Here is a 20579-nt window from a genome sequence, read left to right as displayed (position 1 = left end):
GATACCAGTTCATGGTGGATTATAACTCAACTTTGAACCTCTGTCTGGATCTTATCATTATTTTGCTAGATTAAAGAGACGCTTGTGTTTCCCAAATGAAGTCCCCTGTCATGTGAATTAATTGTGTTCTTTACTAATTGCATTTATTCCCACTGTGCAGTTCTCTTTTTGTTAACTCTTTATCTTCTATTCATGACAGTTTCATGTTTTCTCTAAACAATAGTTCATCAGCTCTGCCAACTTTAAGATGCCTTGCAAAAATATTCAATCATCCTCAATTATTTAGCTAATTTCGACAAAAAACAGTTTTCTTCTTTCTTTTTCGTCCAATGAAAACCTGAAGTGTGCTGTGCCTTGTTCCATGCATCTCCTCCTGCATGGCTTGTGACAAATTGTAAACAAGCTTTTAATCTGTCTTCTCACCACTCCTCCGTAATAGTTGTCTCCAACCTGAGGTGTGAATCTCTGCAGCTCCTCTAGAGTGTGAACATAAGCTTGTCGGCTGCTTCTCTGATTCTTTAAAGGCTTTTCAGTTTAGTTGGTTGTTATTATATTAATAGGTTTGCAGTTTTTAAGTAGTCTCTCAATAAACAGTTATCTGAGAGATAATGGTTGTATTAATGCTGAAATTAAATTTCACTCCGTTTACCTTGGATGACAAAAAAAAAAAAATTTTAATATGGAAAGATGCTACAGCGTTAAAGGGAGTAACACTGTTAGTTAGAGGCTCTCTAAGAGCCCTGATTGTCACAAATGTCACCTGGAACGTGGTTGCAGAAGGTCTAATGGACGTTTTTATGCACTTCTCAGCTGGCAGGAAACAATTTGCACGTCACGAGTGGGCCCAGAAGGCAGCCTACCTGCTGGGCTGCACCCTGGAGGAGCTTTCCTCCTCCATCTTCAAGCATCAGGCCAAGGGCACCCTGCCCAGACCCGGCACTATCCGCCAGGCTTCAGAGGAAAATGGCTCAGCAGATGCAGGTACTCAGCAGAATACATTTCCAGTATACTCTTTTCATTCCCCCGCACCACTCTATTTCTCTTTGTCACTCTCGGTCTACTTCGTCTCGCACACTCACACGCATATGTGTCTGTTCATCACCTAAGGGAAATTGCATGCATGGGAGAAAAGTAAAGCTTATCTTAGTAATGAATACTACACATTCACGCTGGCTATTGACAGATGAGTGCACACAGTATGTCGGGACAAGCAATTTTGGATCCCTTTTCATTCTTTGTCCTTGAAATTATAATTGCGTCACATTGATTTCTGTCACGTGCAGGTGCTCTGACATTACATCAACAGACTTTGAAGGGCATAAGGACACAGTTAAAAGTCCATCACAGCGGGGATTGACAGAAATGACCTCAGTCTCACCTTCCCTGTCCCTGCACTCGCACATAAACCTGCTGTCCAGTTTGTGTGTGCACAGACATGAAAATGTCCCCCTACTAAACATAAAGTCACCATTCTGTTTGATGGCAGAATGAATTAAGTGAGCTTAACAGGTGGCCATTGCCGCTAGGCTCAAACATGAGTTAGCGCTGTTAGATGTGACCACTTCCAAAGCACCCCAGTCCAAAATGTCAAAGCTTGACAAAGACAATTTTAAACCCAGCTTGGATACTAAAGCCTCTGGGTAAAAAATGCTCGTCTCTAATGACGCTGAATCCTCTTCCTAGGAGCAAATGCCAGGCTCTAATTAATTTCCTCGTTTCACCGGTGAGCTACTTGTGTTTTGTTATGGTTAAGATATTAGAAACTGTAAATAACCAATAATTTCTGTCTGGCTGCCTTTTATATCAGGATCCAAATCCACAGCGATGGAGTGTCTGGAAGCAATGGCGTGTGGGCTTTACTCTGAAGTCTTTGCAGTCGTAGTTTCATTGATAAACAGGTTAGTAATGGAGGTCAGCGGACATATTTGGTTGCACTAACCTATTTCTATGTACAGTTCCAGCAGAATTGAAGTGCAAGAAGCCTTAAAATAATGAAACAACCACCCAAGAGAAGTAGAATAATCAGAAATTTTGATTTAAGTCACACTTATTCAGTGAGACAAGAGCCACGTTGTTTAGAAGAAAATCCCTGTTGTCATAATTGGTTGGTAATGTGTCATAAAAAAGTAATCGTAAAATATACTTTTATTATTATAATGCATTGGGGCTGAAACCATTTATCGGATTAATCGATTATTGAAATTATCGTCAACTAGTTTAGTAATCAATTCATCGTTAACTGGACTGGAGTATAGAGACAACCCAGCTAAAGCAGTAATTATATTAAAATTGTAAAACAATATGCAAAGATTTTGCATGTAAGATCATTTTTTTTTTTTTCTTCTGTCAATATGTGCAATCCAGAACTCCTCAAGTGTAACCATTTTAGTTTCACCAGCTTTAATTTAGTAAAAAAATCTTTGGTTGTTTATTATTTGATTATTCGAAAAAATAATCTACATATTAATCGTTTTACTAAATAATCATTAGTTGCAGCCCTAAAATATTATTACTATTATACATGTATTTTAATTTGAAAGATGACCTTCTATTTCTCAGGAGTATAAATATGATGCGATCCACCATTTATTTTAGCCTCCGGAAATAGGCTAGATAAGGAACCAGAATTGTATAGCAAATATGCACAGTGAGCAAAATAGTTAAGAAAACTCAGCTACAGTCGGGGTCAACAGTGTTCCACAAAAAGTGTTAGATGCCACAAGTTGGGGATGATCATCTTCATGATCTTAGTATGAGCCTAGTCAAATTTTGTACTTAAATCTGCCAGTGTATCAAAATTAGAACAATTATTCAAAGAAAAGTGGGCTAAAATTGCTTCATCATTTGAATCCTTTAAGTATAAAAAAATAAGTATTAATTATTACATCTTCAGTGTGTTTATTTTCTACTCTTCTGTAATTGAAGGTTTGGCCATATATAGTTTTATTTGAAGCTAAGGGAAGTAAAGTGAATTATCTAAATCAAGCAAACTTTAGTTTTGTACAGAACATCATATCATTTTAACATGGTGAAAAGATTAAGTGCATTGCAGAGCATAATAAAGGAAAAACTGTTGAACTGCAAACTGAAATGGTGTTTAATGGTTTAATTAGTACAATCAAAGGTTGCTGTAAATAAACTTCTTTTCACATTGATTAAAAAGAACCTCAGCATTAAAGATCAGTTCTGCCATTCAAGGTTTCGTAGAGTCAATATAATCAATAAAGGTTATGTTTACTGTACATGTGTATGTTTATATGTATTTTCCCCCTGTGTGTTTAAGGGCCTTGAAATCCAGCCAGCACTCCATGTGCTCTCTGCTCATTGTGGACACACCGGGCTTTCAAAACCCGAGGCTTGCTAAACGCGAGAGCGGCGCAACCTTTGAAGACTTGTGCCACAACTACACTCAAGAACGCTTGCAGAGCCTCTTCTACCAGCGCACCTTTGTTCAGGAGCTGGAACGATACAAAGAGGTAGAGACGTGAGGGATAATGTGCTGTGCATATATACATCCTCAGTCTCCTTTCTTGTCTTTCCCCCCCCCCACCCCAGCCCACCTTGTCTAACACCGTTTCCCCGATATATATCAGCTCCCATAGTGAATGTGTTCACACTTCAGAAATGCTAGCCGTCCCACCTGTCACAAGCTGTGACAACCCGAAGTGGTTCATGTGTTAGACCTTCTCATTAGCGATGGCAGTGTTCACCTCTTCTGCTGAGATCAAAGTAAAGTCACTCACAGCTGCCTATGAGAGACACGCCCAGCTGCACAGCCGTGGCGTTTTCTTCCTGATGAAAGAACCATTCTTCTTCTGTCCTTCTCAGAGCTCATTCTAGCAGAACCGTACCATTATTACTGGCCACACTCATCTTCAAGGATTTATTAAAGGACAAAATGCTGGAGATTTACTTTATGCCTTACACATATATTCATCTTTTCAAGCTGTTGCACTAACCTGAAAATAATTGTCCTCCGTTGTCAAGATAGTGAAGCTAACCAGGAATCCTGATAACGTTACTTTAGATGCAGTGAGCACGGATCTTGGGACTTTCAGCCTGTTTTGCCACCCACGTCATTTGCCTGGTAGAATAGGGATTTCAGCTGAATTAATTATTGCATGGCAATGCGTTGCTGCCAGTACAACCTGAGAATATATGGAGCTGTGAACCTGTCATCGTAAACTGGGTCAGACTCATTTAAGTCAGCAGTGAGTGTTAAAAACGAGGGTGACGGGCAGGTTAAAGCGTAAAACAGTCGTGTGCTTGGTAATTATTGCTGAAATGCAATAGAGCTGAAGCTGTTGGGAGGAACTTTGTTTCCTCAAATGTCTGTTTCATGCTCACATTTAGGCCGTACCAAAGCATCTGTCACAGACACCATATTGAACATTTCCATCCGTTTTTATAGCCCTCTCAGCAGCAGCTATGGTATTTTATTTAATTAATTTCCTCTTTATCTTACATTTCCGTTTACCTTTAGGAAAAATACTTGAATGAAATGCAATATATTATCTTGGTGTAGATTTTAGTTACATAGCATGTAAAATTCCCATTTTATAATTTTAGCAGCTAATCATTTTTAGAACAATTGTGCCTTTCAGCACCTTTCCAAGTTACTTTGGCTATAAAAGAAAATAAGCAATATAATTTTGTTCATGAATAACCTTTAACTGCAACAGATTATTTTGTCCTGGAGGCTGAAGCTAAACGCTAGTTTGATAGAGCCAAGAATAAATTACATTTTAACCATTTCAAAAATCTCTTCAATCTTAGAAACGTCACGGCAGTTCATGGCAATGATATTTTACTGACCTTTAAATCGTTATGTTTGCGTCGGTTGGTTACTTCTGGAAAAACCTGTGATTACTAATGCAGGAAATTGAGGTTGTCCACCAGGAATGATCTTCCTGTTTGAACCCTGTACTGAGAAAACATCATGTAAAGCCTTCCCCTTCAGACTGTTTCATATAAAGTGAAGCACTTTTAAAGGTTTTAAATAAACATATACTCACATTTTGAATCTGGACTCAATACATTTCTTTATCATCCTGTTCTTTCTTGGTTAGCTTCAGAATCTGGATTTATACTAAGCAAGAAAAATGTTACCTCTCATATTTTCTGATTGGACATTTATGATTTCTGTACTATTGTTACAGTTACTATTATAAAACAGTGCAGTTAAAGTATCTGCGGAGTCATAGTAACATCAGCAGACCTGAACATGCTCCTTGCAGCTAATTTTAGGCCATCCTTATCTTCATCTGAAGCATTTGACCATTAGATGATCAGATCACAAAGCAGAAGATTTTTTTTTACAGTGATGTTTGGTGATTTTAAAAATCAAAATAATGGTACGTTCTTATTAAAATCTTCCCCCCTAATTAGTTTCAGTTATCCTTTTGGATCCATTCATTGCATCATAGAGAAGGATTAAAATCACGTTCTGACCAGATTCAGAACTTATTAATCGGCTTCACAAACATTCATTGATTTATTCAATTGAACGTTTCACACTCTAGAATCAAGTCATTTTAATTATTTAGAGTTTATTTGATGCCACAGTACAGAATCCGGAACTTCAAATAGATTCTGCTCTTGGGTGGACTATTTGGATGGAAAGCTTTAGTGTTTAGCAACAAAAAATGTTAATCTAAATAAGTAATTTTTTCTTAAAATAAGTGCATTTTTTTCGTAACATAAGAAGTTAATTGAGAAACTTTGCCAATGGAACAAGACAATTTATAAATAAAATAAGAAAAAATAATTGCATTGTCTTATTTCAAGTGCATATTATTTAATTATCTTATTTTAAGAGTAAAAATGATAATTCCATTGGCAAATTATGTTATTTACCTACTCAAATTGAGGCTAAATACACCTAATTTAAGAAATTTTCACCTTTTTTCTAGATTGTTTTTTAAGTGTTCCTGAGGCTTTATCCTACAACTACTTTGAATTTTTTGAATAACAAAACCAGCCTCCCTGTCCCTAATAATCAGTAAAAATAGCTCTTTTTCCTGTTAGCTTATGAATCAGAGCCTTAACCAAACAGACACCAAGAAAAAAAAGCTGTTTCTTCATGATCTATTTGTAGAAAAGAAATATTTTCCAGATTAGTTTGGTTCATTTCTGCTCATAGAGAGGTTCTACCCATGTTATTAGGCTGACCTTTGTTTGAACCTTCTACAAGACTTGAAGTATTAAAAAAATAACTTGGACATGTTTAAAAAGAGGAAACCCATTTATCTTCTCCTTAGATCATGTGTTTTTGGGACGTTTAGCTGCAGTATTATTGAGTCTTTGTTTACTCATCTGTCTTCCTGCAGGAAAACATTGAACTCGCCTTAGAAGACACTGAACCCAGCACTTCCCTTTCAGTGGCGGTGATAGACCAAACCTCAAGCCATGCAATTGTAAGTAAAGAGACAGTTTTTTTTCCTTTGCACTGCACTTCCAGTTTCCATAGCACTTCTCTTTTTCTTGTTTTTTTTAAATGCATAATTCTGATAAAAGCCTAACAGCTTGGTTTTGAATCCTTTTGAAAACAGGTTTTTCTTATGATATTCACCAGATGCCCTTCTTAAATCAAAAGTAAATCTATGTTTAAAAAAAAATAATTTCTCAATTGTATACACTACCGGTTGGGAGAGGTTAGGGAAGAGGCAATAGGAGCGAGAAAAAGAAAGGTTAGAGAATTGACTTCAAGAAAGGAAAATCGATGTTTGGCCTCTGCAGCCTGTGATCTGCACCATGGAAACAGAAATGGCAGAGTTTAAAGAACCGTGGGTCAGGTTGCTATAACTCCAGCATGTTTTGTTGGAGTGCTTTGCTTTTTAAAATGGGTCCCTGCTCTGATTTAAGCATCATCAGAAGCTGTGAGCTACAGCACATCACACCAAAAGGAAAAAAAAAAAAAGGAAATGGTAACTTTAAAGACATTTTGAAAGTCTGATTTTTAAAACTCTGCTCTAAAGATCCGGTGCTTTGAATAAAAGAAATTTTGATCAAAGGTTTTTTTCCTCATCATAGCTGTATTTTATCCTGTCATAGCTCAAATGTCTGTTATCACTGCCTTAATGTTCAACTCATTGGCAGTTTCATGGCTTGTCATATGTCTCCCTCAAACTGACACACTGTCTGTGTATTTGCAAGCAGTATAGTGTGCCCAGATGATAACGCTGTATTTATTGTAGCCTCCTGACAGACACTAAAGCACTTTTTTGGTTCTGTTGGCTTACCTCTAGGTTTCTAGGGTGGCTACAGGAATTAACCACATCCACTATCCTAGATACCTGTTATGGATTGCTACTTTCTATTAAATTTCTTTTTTTTTTTTTTGGATTATCTTGCTCATTTATTTATGCTTCATTCTAGGGCTGAAACAATTCATCAGATTAGCCGTGATTAACCAATTATTGAAATAATCATCAACTAATTTAGTGATTGATTAATCGGTAACTGGAGACTCTGAAACATGACTTTAGCTGACAGAGTGACCCTATTAGTACAGTAATGATTCCAAAAGTGCAAAATAGAATATGTAAACTTTTTGCATTTAAGATGGAAAAACTTTTTCATCTGTCAATATGCTCTATCCAGAACTCCTCAAGTGGAAACGTTTTAGTTCCACCTGGTTTCATTTCGTAAAAAGATTCTTCTTTAAGGAACCTTTCGCCATCCGATTATTAATTGATTTATCTAAAAAATTATTGACAGATTAATCGATTTGCAAAATAATCGTTAGTTGCAGCCCTACTCCATTTGAGTTTTTTTTAGGCTTTAACAAAATCCACAGTCTAAAACTGATCTTTAATGACTCCAGGAAGGAGTTGTATAAAGAAAATGATGCATGAAAATGATCCTTCTCACCTCTTAAATATCCCTAAATAAACTCCAGGGTGTGAAACTACAAGTAAGTCCACCTGTGTGTAGGTTAAGCTTTTAATATCTACAGCTGTTGTTTGGAGGCCTAGGAGGGTTGGTAGAGAACATTAGTGAACAACTGACACCATGAAGACCATGAAATACAACAGAAAGCTCAGGTGTTCAGGAGTTTAATGCACAGTCAGGTTATGGATAACGAAATACAATAGCAGCATCAAAATCTGGGGAAGCTTAATCCAAGAGACAAATTAACTGATGAGATTATGTAGTAGAATAAAAGAGTCCAAATCAGGGTCTGGTGTGAGATTCATGTTCCTTTGAAATGCTTGCCCTGATGCTGCGAAGATAACAAAAGTTCTGTACTGAAATGTGTTTAGCTGATATAGAGAGACCACTCAAGATTTGCCAGTGCAGTGAAAGGTTATGCTATAAAATCGTAAATAAGTTGAGCTGAATACAAATGCATGTAATAAAAGATTATAGTATTGTGTCATTTTTCATTCCACTTCACAGTTAATTGCCTTCTACTCTGTGTGGCCTATGATATGAAGTCGCAGTAAAATACAATGAAGTTTAGTTTGTAACGCTACAGAGTTTCAAAGTTCAAGGGTTTGAAGCAACTTTGTAAGGCAGAGTGCATAAGGTAAAATATGCTAAATCTGCATGATCTTTCCTTGGATTACCCATAAAGAGAGCTTCCACATTCTGTTCAAAGCGCTGCCACTGCAGGTCTTTTCTCCCAACTCTCTGCTAGTGGTAAATATATTCCTAATTGTATTCATTTTAATCCTCGTTTACTCTGTTTTTATGAGATACATTTACATTTTTAATATAAAAAGCTGAATGGATGATGCTATTATTGCAGCTGCAGCTGAAGGACACGGACTGTGAATGGGTTTCAGAAATTTTAATTTTCACTGCTGATAATATTATCTGGTTTTTCACCACCAGCTCAGCCTGGGAAAAAAAATACTGCAAAGTACGTTTGCTTATGTTTAAGAACTTGACTGCAGAGGTCAGCAACCAGCTCTGAGAAAATCATATATATTTTCTTTTAGTTCCCATGAGGGAGATGAATGATAAAGGCTTAAAGAAATGCTTGATTCATCCATGCATTCCCATTAAACGGCTAAAAGAAGCTGGAACGTCCTTGTGGCAAGGTTGTCTTTACTCGTGTAATGAAAGAGTTTTTTTTTTATAGACGTACATTGTAGAAGTGAAGAAGGTCAAAGAAAAATAATGAAAATAAAGAAGTGAAGGGGAAATTGCATTATCCAACTACTGCAGGATGATTTTAAAGTGTATGTGTGAATACTTTGCCTTGTAATAGGTGCGTACAGTTCGAACAGACGAGGCACGGGGTCTTCTGTGGCTGATGGAGGAAGAGGCGCTGCAGCCAGGAGGATCACCTGAAACACTTTTAGGACGTCTCTTCAGCTACTATGGACCAGCTGAGGGAGAGAGTAAAGGTTGGGACAAAATACCAACAGCTTGCATACAATTTCCTGTTTTGGAGCCAATGATGCCAAAGAAAATTATGCAAATATTTACTTTTTAGCAAATATAGACACAATATAACCTTTTGTATGTAGGAAAGCTGGCTGTGGAAAGTATCTTATCCTGTTTTATAAAACAAAAAAAAAATAGATTAAGCCTATTAAGGAAAAGAAGGAAAATAATTTAAAACATAGTTTAATTGATGTTCTTTTAGAACAATATTTGAAGGCCTGTGGAGTTACCAGAGGTTATCCTGTTCTCCCCAAATCAGAAGAGCATTAACCATAACTAACATGAGATTTGAAAGGACACTCATTTACTTTTTTGTATAGATTATAGATGGAACAAAATTTGATCAGCAAGAAAAAAAAAAGAAGAGAAATCTTGTTGGTAAATGTATTTCTCTGTAACTCTACTTGAGATAAAGGGTTTAGAGTGTCATGCCAAATGTAATGCCAAATTGTTGTTTAGTTACTCTAAACAACAATTTACAACACTCACAAAGGGAACATTTGTTTATTTTTAAATACATTTTTCAAAGCATTTTAAAAAGAGGTACAAGTTGTAGGGGAAGTGACACATTTACAGAATATTTTTTTTTATTTAATGCTGAAAATTACAGTAGTAGGTGAAATAGCCAAAGGAATGTTCTTAGCTTATGAAAACCAAACTTCAAATAAAAAAAAAATCAATCCAAAAAGATATTCAAGAGTAAAAAAGTATGATTGGAATGATTGCTCAAATACTGATTAATCCCTAAACATATTATCTAGCTTATTTTTTTCAAGAAAAGATTTTATCGTACAAAAAATAAGCAAAATTCGCAAAATAAAAAAAAAAATCTAAATAATGCAACATGACTAACCTAGTTACAAATTAAATACATTTAAAATATTTGTTTTATTTTTATATTTAGCTTTTAAACTTAATACGTACATTCTGTTAAATTTTTTTCTGCATAGAGTAGCCAAAAATTAACTAATCTTACTTGGTTAGAAGTTACCAGCTCTGCTCACAGAGCATAGAAACGCAGCAAATCTAAACATTATCTCTAGATTCCAGTTTTAACTTCAGAAATAAACGGATGACCAACAACCGTTATATTTTAAAATTGTTTTCATAAATATTTTCTCCTCTTTAGTAGTTTCCTGTGTAAAACAACCATCACTGTGCTTGAATATATTTTTTAGCTTTTTGTGGCCAATATGTCTCTGTAAAGCATGATTTGGTCATATTTAACTTTAACATGTTACCTAAGTTCATAGAAACAATATCAAGCATTTTGTATTATCTCATTAAGTTTAAAAATAAACCCCTTGAGGGTCCTTGTTATAAGAAAGTTAAACTTGTTAACTGTGATAAATGCATGTTTCTCAGTTATTCTGAGTTGGTTATAGATCTCAGTACTAATTATACTTTAAAACAGTAATTAATATATTTACCCATGTTATAAAAATGTATTCACAATGAAAATATTTTTAGATAATGATGATTAATGACTACCAGTCTTTGCAGATCATAATGAACATTCTGAATGAGCAATAAATAATAATTATTTTAATGAACCAGTAAATGTGGATATTTAAATCAGGTATGGAAGTTTGAATTAACCACTGTAAATATCAACAACTTCAATTTATACTTTGAAGTGGTCGCCATTAATCATTAACAAAACCCCTAGAAATTTCTTTGTATAGTTTTAGCTAAAAAAAAAAAAAAAAAAAGTTCACTTTTTAAGAGAAAAGATGGCTAATAAAAATTAACCACAGAAAACAACCCTTTATACAGCTAAAAATTATGAAACAATTTATTTCTAGTTTAAAACATTTATTCAGTTTAATAATACTACTACTGCACAAGGGGAGGGAGGAAAGGGGTACCCAGCTAACAGGATGGTACAGGAGCTAACAGGAAATAGGACAGCCATGTTTAACCAACCCGCATGAAGCTTCAAAGAGGACGAGAAAGATGTCCCAGCTCAGACAAAAGGCTAACAAAGCTAACAGGAAGCCTATTTTAATCAGCTGATGGGCAAAAGAAAAGAAAGAGAGAAGGAAAAAAGGGGGGAGAAGGATTAAAAAAAAGAACAGGAAATGGTTCAAATTGTCTGGCTTTCGGCTCAGTCGCTCACAGAACCAAACAACAGCAGATTGTCATCACACTAAAATCACACAGTGAAACATCCAAGAGAAGTTGCTCCTGGAAATGTGGCTGGGAAAACTCAAGGAAAATCTTTGGTTGCACTTTAGAGGAAGGTTGCACACTTTGTACAGGAGATGAAGGGAGCAGGTCGACTGCTACCATTATGCCATCTGTGGCTTTTATGGTGGTGAGATGGTATTGCTTTTTGCCTGCTCAGTCTACGGCAGAGGATAGAGCTTCTTGGTCCGGTCGTTTTAAGTGGCCATATCAGATACATCACTATTAATATATCACCAGATTCTGCTGTTGATTCATGCATGCTGATATAGGAATGTATCTTTAAGTTGCAGGTCAGTGGCTCTTGAAGCTACTGGTAAAGTTGGACTGAAGAGTTCACTCTAATATATGATAAATGGGTTACAATGATTTGTTGGCAACGTACAACAGTTTGGTGCCAGAGAATGCATAATTTCCCTTAGTCATTAGTTTCTAGTCCAAGTGGTCCAGATCAGGGACATTTATTGCTTCCACATTAAAGGCAACATGGGGAGGTGAGGATATGAAATTCACAGCACAAACTAAAATCCTGATACCATCAGCTATTCCCTGATTTATTAGTTTCTAAAATGATTTCTGTATTTACACAATGAGAATTTCATGGAACAGTATGTTCTGTTATCGGCTGCTGTCCAGCACTGAGCTGGCTCCAGAGCAAGCCTTGTAAAATTGCCCCCTTGAATCACATAAAATGGGACCAGACTGTCTGTGATTATGCATGTATTAGTAATTTCTGTGTAGGTTGGCAACAGATGGCACATAGCAGAGTAATCAAGAAGTGATGAATCTGGCTGTTATAATAAACTCATCATGCAGACGCTGAAAGTATTGCTGTGGAGTCCTTAAACATTAAGCCCCCCCCCCGTTACCTTTTCTTGTGTGTCTTGGGCTAACACTTGCTTTTACACTGTCATCAGGTCACACATTTCTTCTGAGGAGTGAGAAGGAGAATCACTTCCTGCTGGGTCACAGTCATGGAACTGACTGGGTGGAGTATGATGCCCGTGAATGGTTGAACTATGCCAAGCAGAACCCTGCCTCTACCAATGCAATAAGCCTTCTGCAGGAATCCCAAAAGTAAGCGTTACTCCATCAGGCAGACACTATTGGTAATTAATGTAAATGTTAATGCAATATTATTTCTGTGGATGATTTAAAAAAAAAAATGTCCCTCCCACAGGAAGATAATCAGCTCCTTGTTCACGAGCCGGGCAGGTGGTGCTGTGGTGCTGTCCGGGTCTGTTGCCGGTCTTGAGGGCGTTTCCAACATGTCTCTACGCAGGGCATCCAGCATGAGGAAGACTTTCAGTACAGGAGTTGCTGCAATAAAGAAGAAGTCCTTGTGTATCCAAATAAAGCTCCAAGTGGTGAGAGAACCAATAATCCACTCAGAAATGTTTTTCTCCAGTACTAACTCTCTTTTAACGCCAAGCCAGTGGGCTTAAGGTGTATAAAGGGATGAAATACTCCACATTTGTAACCTTGTTTAGGATTTATTTTGGAATCTAGTTTGGGCCTTAGAGCGTTTGTAAATAGCAAAATGCAGTTTAAAAGAAAAGTGTTGAGATGAAGGCCAGGAGTTGAGCTGCAGCTAGAGAAAATTATATATTGGCTGTTTTTATAGACTTGGGCTCTACAGCTGCTTTAACATCCAACCCCTCAAGCCAGAGGACTTAATCTCTATTAGATCTATATTTTTAGACAATGTACTACAGAGAAATGTATGTTTAGAAGCATGCATAGGGTCTACATGAACACATCTGTAATCAGTTGAAGGTTTTAGGTGTTGGATGTTGAATTGAATGGTTATTTTAGTTTAAATTAATTCAGTTTATGTTTAAGGTGGTTCAGTTCAGTTCAGTTTTTACAACAATGTTGAAATAACATGTTTATGGTTCTGTTCCTTTTTTCATAAGATTTTGTACCTATACAATATTTGTCCCACTTTAACCAAGAACTTGCAAGTCAAGTTTTCTTTTAGTAATGAGACAGCAGATCAATCTGAACGCATAACTCCTAAGGTAAAATATGGGGGTGGAAGCGTGTGCAGTGGAGATGCTTTCAATTAAACAAGGACAAAGACAGCTGTCAGAGTTGATGGGAAGCAAAGAGCATCTAAATACGGAGCTGTTACCCGAGTCTGAGGCAGAACTTCACCTTCCAGCAGTGCATAGACTATAAACTAGCTCTAGGCAAATAATTGCATTTGCAATATAACCGTGATTTAACAAAGTGCAATTTCGAATCACAGACACACTTAATTTTGGTAACATCACATTAAAGAAACCTACTTTTTCACCCCAGCTCTTAAGGTGAGAGTAAAACACTTAAAGTGGGCATGCTGACAAATAGAGGGGAAAATAGAGTTGCAGGTAGCATGCAAATGCATGCATGCGAGTAGAAGTAAGCACTTCAATACAACCGCAACAGAAAAGAACCAGACTCTGGACAAGCAAACTTTCAAGGTGATTTATCTACATTTTTGTAGTTGGTTCAATATCGAAAATATTGAAATTTAGATTTTTGGTGAAATTAGGCAGCCCTCCTATAAACAGACATCTCTAATATTTGTTTTGGTCAATGATTATGTTTAAAAGGCCTAGTCAAAGGCCTGGCCTAAAGCCAATTGAGAATCAGTGGCTAGACTTTAACATTTCACGCCATGAATGCTCTTTATCCAATCTAAGCTTGAGCTAATTTGCATAAGCAAAAATGCTGGAAATACCAAATCTTGTCAAGTGTTAGAAACATAGTCCAAACTTTATTGTTTGCAAAGTATTAGGCTTCAGAAATGTTTTTTTTTTTTTTTTTTTAACAAAAACTTGGGAATTTTGTGGTCGTAATATGATAAAATACAAAAACAATAACAACCATGTGCTATGTATGCTATTTCACTGCATATTAAATTAATGTATGTTAGTGTATTAGTTGTTGAATGTTATCAATAGGAGTTCCTCTTCCTGCCCTGTCTTCTACAGGATGCCCTTCTTGACATATTGCGGAGGTCCAGGATTCACTTTGTTCACTGCATAATGCCCAAAGCAGATGCTCTAAGGGCTCTTAGTGGATCTCTGTTCAAAGGAGGGGACTCTGAGGCTCAAGGGGAGACCGGAGATCCTGGCTTAATGCAGCTAGATGTGGCCCTGCTTCGTGCTCAGATACGTGGATCCAAGCTGCTTGATGCCCTACGGATCTACAGGCAAGGTGAAGAAGCTGCTTAAATCCTATCCACTGTGAGAGGCAGTGGAATCTAGGCCTCCTTACCCTTCTGCATTGATGAGGGAAAAAAAGGAACTGAGTTTTTTTTTCTTCCTGTCAGAAGGTCATCTCTGAATGATCACAGTACTCAACAAATATTTGCAGTGCATAATGTTATCCAACACTGACTTCTTACAGGTTACCCTGATCACCTGGTATTTTCTGAGTTCCGACGGCGCTTTGATGTGCTGGCCCCACACCTCACCAAGAAGCACGGCAGGAATTACATCGTAAAGGATGAGAAACGAGTAAGTCGCAGCAAAAGAAGGGCAGTGGGTGGGTGTCTGAAATGTGCAGCTCTGCTGGTGGCCAAGCCTGCTGAAGATTGATGTTGTGTAGAGACGATTTCATTACTTCTACCCCCTGATTTGTCAGCATCCAGTAGTCACAGAAATGGGCGTTCATCAGAGCCGTAGCAAGAACCCAATCAACTTAACCTCATCGGCATCTCGCTGGTGAAAGAGGGGAGATTAAAATTGTTGCTTGGAGAGTGTTTTATTGCAGTCAACGCTAGAAAAATTCTGCAAGATGCGACTGTAATACTAAGGGTTTCCCGAGAGGCCTTTTTTTTCTGTATATTTACCCTGTAACAGTTTTCTTCTGCTTATGCTCCTCACATAAATATTTCAGCTCATTGGACTAATTCTGATTCCAGACAAACATAACCAGAGTACATCCAAAATGCACATTTTAAGTGATTGAATTTACCATTGGAAGAAAGGTTCTTCAATCAATGTAGCCATGTGTGAAAAAATCCAAGCCCCATCGCTCATATAACTGCTGTTGTCGAACTTAACAGCAGCAACTGCCGTAAGGTGTTTGCAACAACTCTCAATGAGCCTTTCATATTTATTTTAAAGGATTTTGGTCCATTCTTTGCACTATGGATTTAATTCAAAAACATTTGAAAGTTCTAAGCATCAAATGCATGTTTTGTATCACACCTCAGCATCTCCATTGATTTAGGGTCTAGATTTTATTTTGCTGCTTTAACCTATTCAGAGGAGGGCTTGCTAATTTGCTTTTTCTTTTTTGCTCAATCACCTAAATATGGTTTAGGGTAAGGTCTAGGGCTGAAACAATTAATTGGAATAATTGAATTTAAATAATCCTCAACTAATTTCGTAATCGATTAATAACTGGATTATAACTGGATTATCTCCATCATGCCTTTAGTTTACAAAGGAACCCACGCAGAGCAGTAATTACCCCAAAATTGTAAAAAAATATAAACATTTTTTAATTTAAGATAAAAAAATAAACAAAGATCCAGAACTCCAGAAGTGAAAAAGTTTTAGTTTCACTTGGTTGAATTTAGTAAAAAGTCGTCTTAAAGGAACCTTTGGCTATGTGATTATTAATCAATTGATCGTAAAAATAATCCACAGATTACTCGATTAGCAGCCCTAGTAAGGTCATGACCTGATGGTCTAGGCTTTTATGATCGGGTAAAATCTAAGGTTCCATTAATTACAGCATTTCTTATAGAGGTCCTAAATTGTAGGTAACCCCAAGAATTAATGATACCACAACCATGTTAGACTTTTATGTCCTGAAATGTTGTTTTAGCAGTGTTGATCAACACCTTCCACAGACATCCATTTTCTCTCATCATTTTATTGTGTTTTTGCAAAATTATCATAACGATAATGGTAAATCTTAATGACCTATTTGGTCTTTTAACAGCTGGGGTTTTGTTCTTCTCACTCATGGAAAGGTTTACAGCTGTCTCTGCCTACTTTATTTGGTTCAATGTGTCTAACCATGTGAGCCCTTTCTCTGATAGATATCAATGGCTTCCTTTCTCATCTATTCTTTATTTTCCTTAGCTTGAGGGTTGACGTGTTTAGATCTTTTTTTCCAACTTCTTGTTGCCAAACAAGTTATGTTAAACTAATTTCCTGATTCTATAGGTCATAATAATCACCGTTGTTGTGGCTAATGGAACTAGAACATGTGGTTAATCCCAGGTATTGCATGTTTTAAAGGCGGCGGGGTGGGGATGTGTGGGGGGTGGCGGGGGTGCAGGTGGGGGGCTTGTTGAATGGGGGGATAGACTAAATAAAGTTTGTTTAGAAAGCTACTTATTTTCTTTAGGAGATAAAAATAATTGTTTGGAAAATAATGTCTTTAAAGCTATTTTTGTCTAATTTTTTTTGACAATCTTAAACATTTGTCACAAAGATGAACAAAAGTAAAAAATAAAAGTAAAAGTGAATCTAGCTTTTCAAATAAATTAGGTTGTTTTACAGACGGAATAATGAAAGAAAGCTCCAACAACAAGAGTTGGGGTAGAAGGCTTCTGTTTTTCTCTGTGTTTTTGAGCGAGGGGCGAGTTTCTGTGGAAACACTGGTGAACAAAGGCCCCTTAGTACTCACAGCAAACCTCTCCTGGTGTAATCTAGATGTAGTCTTTCAGGCAGCAGGCTGAAGCACAGAGTGAAAAAGCAACAATACAACTTCAGTACACATGAGAAAGTAGACTGACAGGGCCTAGAGAGACTCTGAGACTGGGTTCATGGTGTGCTTGTGTGTCGGAGCTCTGTGCTCAAAGTCGCAGTGGGGCTAAGAATTACAGGGGGGGTCATGGTGAGTAAGCCAGGAGCAGGTGGACTCAGAGGGATGGGTTGTAATTGGTTTCTGAAGGTTCTAAGAAGCCAAACTTTTTCCCATGCTCGCTGACTTTATTTTTTGAGCTGAGAAAGCGGACTTTAACTACTCATTTATAAGGTTAGGCCTTCTGTCGATCCCTGAAATGTAGCAGTATCTGTGATTAGACCTGCTGCATCCGAACATGGAGACATTGATGTTTCTGTTCATGTATGTCTTTACCTAGGCTGTGGAGGAGCTGTTGGAGTCCCTGGATCTGGAGAAGAGCAGCTACCACATGGGTCTGAGTAGGGTGAGTAAGGAAACGAACCGCTTTAATGTTACCAAGCAAACCTTTGCTTTGAATCACTGCCAGTTTCTTTCCTCTTTAAACCCTAACAACAAAGCTGCAGCACAGATTTTTTTTTGTGTGTGTGTGAATGACACTTGCTTTCTTGGGAAATGTGTCTTTCATTACACCTGTCCCTCTTTGAGGTTTGTTTGCCGTTCTTTTTATGGAGTGCTGCCAAGCCCTGTCCCTTCATCTCACCTTTTCTGTCAGTAGCTACCCAAGAGACTCTTCTTCACTCGCTGGTGGCAGGAAACTAATTCTCCCCTTTGTTTCTGGACATTAGCGCAAATGCTTCGTACTGTTTTTGCACCATGACCCTAGTACAGGAACTCCCAGTACATTGCTTAGAAACTGACGTCTAATCCTATCAGCTGAAAAACAGCAATCGGCTAAGACTGAAATCAAAAGGAACAATGACATAAAAATAAATGGACCCTTCTTTTAAAGCACATAAGAGGGGTAGGGTTTGGAGGCAGTCTTGCATTGGGCACAACAGTGTGGAAAAAAAAAAGCTCAGTTGGCCATTCACAAAGCATTTCATTGGCGTCATAGCAACCCGTCTCACATGCATGCCAATTATGGCAGCCCCTAACAACCTTCCAGCAGTGGATTCAAAGCTCTGCTCAGGATAAAATCTGCCATCAGAGATAGCCATGTGTAGACGAACAGCTTAACCACCCGCATTTCACAAACTCCTGCATGCATCTAATGATGAATGGTAAATCTCTGCTCAAACCCTTGAAGCAAATTGAGACGTAACGTCCTTTGATGTACTCAAAAACCTCACTCCTCCATAAATATTTTCAGTTTTCTATTAAAACCGCTCAGTTGTTGCATTTAACAGACCACACACTGATTTGATCTGTAAAGCAATTGGACATATGTAGAGTGCTTAAAGATAATAAGTTGGCTGCTTTTTAGCCATAATATCTTTAATGCATTTGCAATATTTCATCCTTCAAAGTGTAGAGGAGCTTAGGATGCAGCCTGTCTGTTTACCTGCATTTTACCTTTGGCCTAGATTAGAAACAGGCTGGGCTGATTATCGAAGATAATAACTTAATCTCAGATTCATTACTTGGAGGAGGATTTATCACTTGGAAGTCTGTGGATTACACCTCTTTTTATTGATTCTTTAACTTGAGTGTGTATTTTTTTTTTTTTTCAACTTAAATTTGTTTTAACTTCGCTGCTGTGCTTCCTTCCTAATTTGTCTTGGTTAAACTTAGTCAGCATTAAGTTACTTCTCCATAATGGTTTCTCTGTGCTAATATGTCTGTTTTATTTATTTTTTGTCTTGCTCCAGCTGTTTTTTAGAGCTGGGATTTTGGCTAAGCTGGAGGAACAGCGGGATGAGCACACCAAGCGTAATCTCACCCTGTTCCAAGCTGCTTGTAGAGGTTACCTTGCACGGCAGGCTTTCAAGAAGAGAAAGGTAAGAATGGAATACCTTCTGATAGTTTGTTTATATACAAGAGGTTTGCAAGGCACCCTTGAAGAGAACTCATATTTATATACACATGTACAGAATTTATTTAGGTCCAAATTTATTTGTCAGCAGTACAATTCAAATGCAGACCTGACACCTGTGGAAATGTACGACTATCTACAATTTAAAACGGGAAGAACCGTGAGCAAAACAAAAGGCATGAGTGACCATCTGCTCTGAGTGGCTAGACACTGAGAAAACAGATGGTAGATCTGTAAAGGAGCATAGTGATCTGAAAATAATTCTAAGAGACAGAAAAGAGACACAGTTAAACACAAACATCCAGCTAGGATTATTTATATATATAAAAAAAACAACAAAAAAACAAACAAACAAGGGAAACAATAACCTTTTTAGCAATAGTTTTGCCATCGAAGGCAATACAGCTTAAATTGAACGTTTTGGTCCCAGTGGTACCTTTTATAATGGAGGGCTATGCAGCTTAAATTGAACGTTTTGGTCCTAGTGGTACCTTCTACAATGGAAAACTATAGCACAGCTTAAACTGAACGTTTTGGTACAGTGGTACCCTCTATAATGGAGGGCTATACAGCTTAAATTGAATGTTTTGGTCCCAGCGGTACCTTCTATAATGGAAAACTATAGTACAGCTTCAACTGAGGGTTTTGGTAGAGTGGTATCTTCTATAATGGACGGCTATATAGCCTAAATTGAATGTTTTGGTCCCAGCGGTACCTTCTATAATGGAAAACTATAGTACAGCTTCAACTGAGGGTTTTGGTAGAGTGGTATCTTCTATAATGGAGGGCTATATAGCCTAAATTGAACATTTTGATCCCAGGGGTACCTTCTATAATGGAAAACTATACAGCTTAAACCAAACCTTTTGGTCCCAGTGGTACCTTTTATAATAGAAAACTATACAGCTTAAGCTGAATGTTTTGGTCCTAGTGATACTTTCTATGAAGGAAAGCTATACAGCTTAAGCTGAACCTTTTGGTCCCAGTGGTACCTTTTTATAATAGAAAACTATACAGCTTAAGCTGAATGTTTTCTGTCCAGTGTTGGGCACGTTACTTTGAAAAAGTAATTAGTTATAGTTACTAGTTACTTCTCCCAAAAAGTAACTGAGTTACTGAGTTACTCCACAATAAAAGTAACTAGTTACTAGTAAAAGTAACTAGTGCGTTACTTTTGCGTTTCTCGCCCCGTAACCCTCACCACCCAGCCCCCACCTTCTCGCTGTGTGTTTCAAAAGCCAGCTGTGAGGAGATGCAGGGGAAACCGTATGTGATGGGGAAACGCAGCTCGACGTAACACCGGTATTTCCATGTGGAAAACGCTGTT

At 37.4% G+C, this 20579-nt stretch overlaps 1 protein-coding gene across 5 annotated transcripts in view; it reads left to right on the top strand.

The window, feature by feature from the left end:
• LOC119786232 (unconventional myosin-XVIIIa-like) overlaps positions 1-19604 on the top strand; it is a 52735-nt gene extending 33131 nt beyond the window's left edge. For all 5 annotated transcript variants that reach the window (XM_038289446.1, XM_038289445.1, XM_038289441.1 and 2 more), the window contains 11 exons: positions 811-981; positions 1808-1898; positions 3284-3476; positions 6330-6416; positions 9218-9356; positions 12501-12660; positions 12764-12950; positions 14562-14787; positions 14980-15089; positions 17678-17743; positions 19089-19604. In XM_038289446.1, coding sequence (XP_038145374.1) covers positions 811-981; positions 1808-1898; positions 3284-3476; positions 6330-6416; positions 9218-9356; positions 12501-12660; positions 12764-12950; positions 14562-14787; positions 14980-15089; positions 17678-17743; positions 19089-19451 — 1793 coding nt within the window. In that variant the 3' untranslated portion in view covers positions 19452-19604. The remainder of the gene's footprint in view (positions 1-810; positions 982-1807; positions 1899-3283; positions 3477-6329; positions 6417-9217; positions 9357-12500; positions 12661-12763; positions 12951-14561; positions 14788-14979; positions 15090-17677; positions 17744-19088) is intronic.
• The last annotated feature ends 975 nt before the right edge of the window (positions 19605-20579 follow it).

This window comes from Cyprinodon tularosa, unplaced genomic scaffold (assembly GCF_016077235.1).
Source record: "Cyprinodon tularosa strain WSP-4 unplaced genomic scaffold, ASM1607723v1 ctg269, whole genome shotgun sequence".
NCBI classification, from domain to species: Eukaryota; Metazoa; Chordata; class Actinopteri; order Cyprinodontiformes; family Cyprinodontidae; genus Cyprinodon; species Cyprinodon tularosa.
Note: the sequence above shows the minus strand (reverse complement) of the source record. Positions and strands in the feature narration are given on the sequence as shown.